Genomic DNA, 4,193 nt, shown 5'->3' with positions numbered 1-4,193 from the left:
AAATCGATTCACTTTCACACATGCACATTTAAAAATTGAGATTTGAATATTAATAAGTTTAATATTACCTTAAATAATCTCATACCATTAATTCAAATAGTATAAGGCTTCAACCTAATGTCTATGATATTATCATGAAGTATATATATTTTTTTAAAGCAAACAAATAAAAATAAAAATAAAAATTGATTCATATTACCAAAACAGTTTTAAAGTGTTTATTTCTTGTAACCAAATATAGCTAAATTAAAAAATAAGAGTTTGGATCCTGCTAAACTAAGCCCAAAAACCATGCTTAATCCGCAACACGACACCCATGTTCTGCTAAATGAATTACAATGTTATGCATTTGACATTTGTCAAAAAATAAAATAAAATTAAAAAAAAAAAAAGATTACACATAAGAGGATGGGTTTAATAAAAATTGAGCATGTTTCAACCGTGAACAAGGTTGACATAAGATGCTCATAGATTATAATGCAGTCGGGCCATGTTGATGCCAAATTAATTACTTTGATTATATATATATATATATATTTATATATTGATGATGATGACCGGAGAGCGTGTATGTCCCCTAACATCATTGAGTGAATTTCATTTTATATAATATAATTAGGTCGGTGAAAGATAGAACCCTCCAGCACACACCACTGGGGCCACTATTTGGAGCCGTTGGCATGACTATTAACGACCTTTTGAAATTTTAAAACAGGAAAAAAGAACAAGGTGGAAGAACTAAAAGTAGGTCCCACTCTGTAATTGACAAAAAAGTATATTCATTTATTTATTTATAGGAAGAATGAAGGAATATATACATATATATATATATATATATGTTTAGATATAAATTGGAGGAGGCTTATAGATTTTGTAAAAGCCACAGTAATCACAATTCACAAGGTCTATCTTCATCCAATACGACTTCGTTTTTGCTTAATCTCTATCCAAAACCTCTCTATATAACTCACACTTTTTTTTTTTATTTGTATTTTTATTAATAAATTGAAAAGCAAAAGCCAAAAAAGGCAGTTTCTTTAATAATCGTTTCCGTGTAAGTCCAGACGCGTTTGAGTTCTTGAGGCATACATTTTTCCAACCACTTTTGCTTTGTAAGAAAGGCAAAAGAAAACCCATCAGAGAGCCGTTGCTACACTATCGTTTTTAACACTTTTTTGGTTTTTTTAGCTTCCTTTTTGGTGGATTTGATTAACCCTTTTGTCGTCTTCTTTGGGGTACTCTCATTATGGTAACAATCTAATATCCAGGCAACAAGATCGTTTTTGATGATTATCGGCTTTCTTTCTGGTTTCCCATTTTGTCATTATTTCTATGGAGAAGGTGGGTTTGGTTTCTCACTCTCTTTCCTTTTTACTTTTATTTTTATTTTTTTCCCCCTTTCAAAATGCGTCCGGTTAAGTTTATGTTTTTTTGGTGTTTCTAAAATAAAATCAGAGTTTTTGTCCTTTTCTGGGTTTTCTTCTTCATATTGAGAACAGGAAGTTTTCAAGAATTTTTTTTAATTTTTTATTATTCTTCTTTTGTTTTGTGCTAATCGGATAATTTTTTCCATAATGGCAGTGTTGTTTTTATGAAAGTGGATTTTCTTCTTACTGGGTTCTCCATAACTGTCAAATTTGATCTCTCTCGGCATAACCATCAGGTAAAGTGCTCTTCTTGGTTCTTATTTTACTTATCTGATTATTACTTAATCTCAGAAGAATTTGCCTATACACAATCATTTGTTGAAAATCAACTTTTGTGGCCGTGGAAAAATTGAACTTTTACGCTTACCACTCTTCTTTATGCGTACACTATAAACTGACTCATATTAGTCTCTGAAGATCCTACACTTAGAATCTTGAATGGGTATTTGATAATTTCTCAATAGGTTAATTTTCCTGATTAAAAAAAAAAAAAAAAATAGTATTCACTTTTTTTTTTCCTGTGCAGAATTAAATCTGGTTTTCTTCTACATCCACATATATGTGCATGGCTGAAGGAAATACCTCTCATGGGGTTACTGAATCTGATATAATATCTATGAAAGAAGCGCTTCACGCTCAACAACACCTTCTGCAGAAACTATATGCTGAACTAGACGAGGAAAGAGAAGCATCATCTACTGCTGCTAGTGAAGCTCTATCCATGATACTGCGTTTGCAAGGAGAAAAAGCTGCAGTTCATATGGAATCTAGCCAATACAAGAGATTGGCAGAGGAAAAGATTTGTCACGCCGAGGAGTCAATGGCGATATTCGAAGATATTATCTATCAGAAAGAAATGGAAATTGCTTCTCTTGAGTTCCAAATTCAGGCTTACAAGTGCAAACTCTTAAGCTTGGGTTGTACTGATCTGGGTGGTGCCAGTGAAAATAGATTTCCAGAGAGTTTGTTGTTGCAAGGAAGTAATCTGTGTAACGGAGAAACGGCTGGCAATATCAGAAGACTGAGCTCTTTACCCCCAATTCTATTAAAGGATTCCCAGCAAAAGAAAAGCATTACAGAAAAAGAAAGCTCCACAGTCTCCATAACAGATATGGTTCCAAAGGAAATGGACCTGGAAGTTAACGTTCAGAGCTTGAATACAGAGAAGAAATCAGGAAATTCAGCAGGAGGGAACTTCAATACATATTGGGAGCAGATCAAAATGTTAGATGAACGAGTAAAAGAGATATCCTCTTCTAAAAGTGCTGAGAGAGATAAATCCATCATTAAGAGTGCATCTAGAATTTGTTCATTACCTTTACAAGAAAGCATCAGCAAACCCTGTGACCCAACAAGGCCAGAAATCATTACTTGTTTGGATAAAGAGAAAGATAACTATCATCAACAGGAGGAGGACAATGCTAGCACTTCTTGTTCCTCTAATGTACATGATATTTTTGAAGTTCCACAGATTGATGATATTCTTATAACAAGAGAGCATAGGAAGAGACAAGAGAGCAAAGTGGCTTCGGATGTTGAGGACAGGCTTGGAAAGCCAGATTTGGTGGCTCATGATACTGATGAACTGTCCTACAAGGATGACGCAGACTGTCTGAAGAAAATGTTGCTTAGCACAAACCAAGAGAGCAAATTGTGTAAGCCAAGAGAGAGTGTAGATTGCAACGTGGCTCATGTTTGTCCGAAAATTGGTGTTGCTGCTGATTCTCAAGCTCTGTTTCAACATTTGAGTAAGAGAATTGATCGGCTTGAGGGAGAAAGAATTCGTACAAGGCATGAAATTAGCTATGCAGCGGATGAAGAGAAACAGTTATTGAGGGAGATACGTGAGCAACTTAATGTAATACAGGCTGAAATCCATAGCTTGAGACCTAGGAAATCCCCTCCACAGGATGATCAACCCCTTATTTCTCTCATGGAGGCATGTCTTTATTGCTTTTTCTCCCCTCTCTCTCTCTCTCTCTCTCTTGTTTGTGCCACTATTCATTGCTTATTGACATTAACAATTTCATTAAACAGGCAATGCTACACTTTTGGCTTTGACCAAGCAAATGAATTGGAAAAATGACTCTCAACGCTGATGGACTGCATTCATGCCTCATCAGTTTTTGGCAGGCTTTGCATAAAAGATAGTGTAAGTAATGAGTATGATTTAAAGTAAATAATAACAATAACAATAAAAATGTAAGAGTTTGATATTTCTTCGAAAGAGTGTTTAAACAAATAGACTTTTTTTTTTTTTTTTTTTGGGTGGGGGGGAGATTTGGATATTAGTTGACATACAGTGTATACAGTGTAAAATTTGCATTTTGATACATCATAGAATTGTGTTTCCCATGGGAATGTATAGTTACAAGTTACACCTTGATGTTCACTTTTGCTTCTAATATAGATGATTGTAAGTAATATTTTAATATGCGAACTTTGTTTTTTCTTGGAGAATGTGCCCTTTGTTTCTTTCTTCCTACCCATGTTGCGTGTAGAAATAGTTATAAAAGCATGTAAAATTTGCAGAGGCTTTTATTTATTTATTTATATTTTACTTGGTAAGTTTTCACAATTATTTAAAATCAGGACTGGTCACAATTAGAATCAGAAACTGCAAAGGCTATTATTATAATCTAATATTTAAATATCTGTTTATTTATTTATTTTTTACATTGATAGATATGTAACAAGGGAAAGCAGTTTCTTCATGCTTCTGGCTTTTTGTTATTATTATTATTAGTATTACTATTTTAATCTTCT

The 4,193-nt window shown here is 33.6% G+C and overlaps 1 protein-coding gene across 3 annotated transcripts; it reads left to right on the top strand.

Annotated features, from left to right (window-relative positions):
• Nucleotides 1–903: 903 nt before the first annotated feature.
• LOC125421257 (uncharacterized) lies at nucleotides 904–3,937 on the top strand. 3 transcript variants are annotated; one of them, XM_048469561.2, is made up of 4 exons: nucleotides 904–1,341; nucleotides 1,582–1,663; nucleotides 1,954–3,366; nucleotides 3,465–3,937. In XM_048469561.2, exons 3-4 carry the CDS (start codon nucleotides 1,987–1,989, stop codon nucleotides 3,486–3,488), a joined length of 1,404 nt encoding a protein of 467 aa, XP_048325518.1. In that variant the 5' UTR covers nucleotides 904–1,341; nucleotides 1,582–1,663; nucleotides 1,954–1,986; the 3' UTR covers nucleotides 3,489–3,937. The 3 variants fall into 3 exon arrangements, with proteins under 3 accessions (XP_048325518.1, XP_048325522.1, XP_060670823.1); XM_048469565.2 differs by having other exon boundaries at nucleotides 904–1,345; XM_060814840.1 differs by lacking the exon at nucleotides 904–1,341 and having other exon boundaries at nucleotides 1,365–1,663.
• The last annotated feature ends 256 nt before the right edge of the window (nucleotides 3,938–4,193 follow it).

Source organism: Ziziphus jujuba, chromosome 1 (genome assembly GCF_031755915.1).
Source record: "Ziziphus jujuba cultivar Dongzao chromosome 1, ASM3175591v1".
NCBI lineage: Eukaryota > Viridiplantae > Streptophyta > Magnoliopsida > Rosales > Rhamnaceae > Ziziphus > Ziziphus jujuba.
The sequence above is the reverse complement of the archived record's forward strand: the minus strand, read 5'-3'. Positions and strand labels throughout refer to the sequence as shown.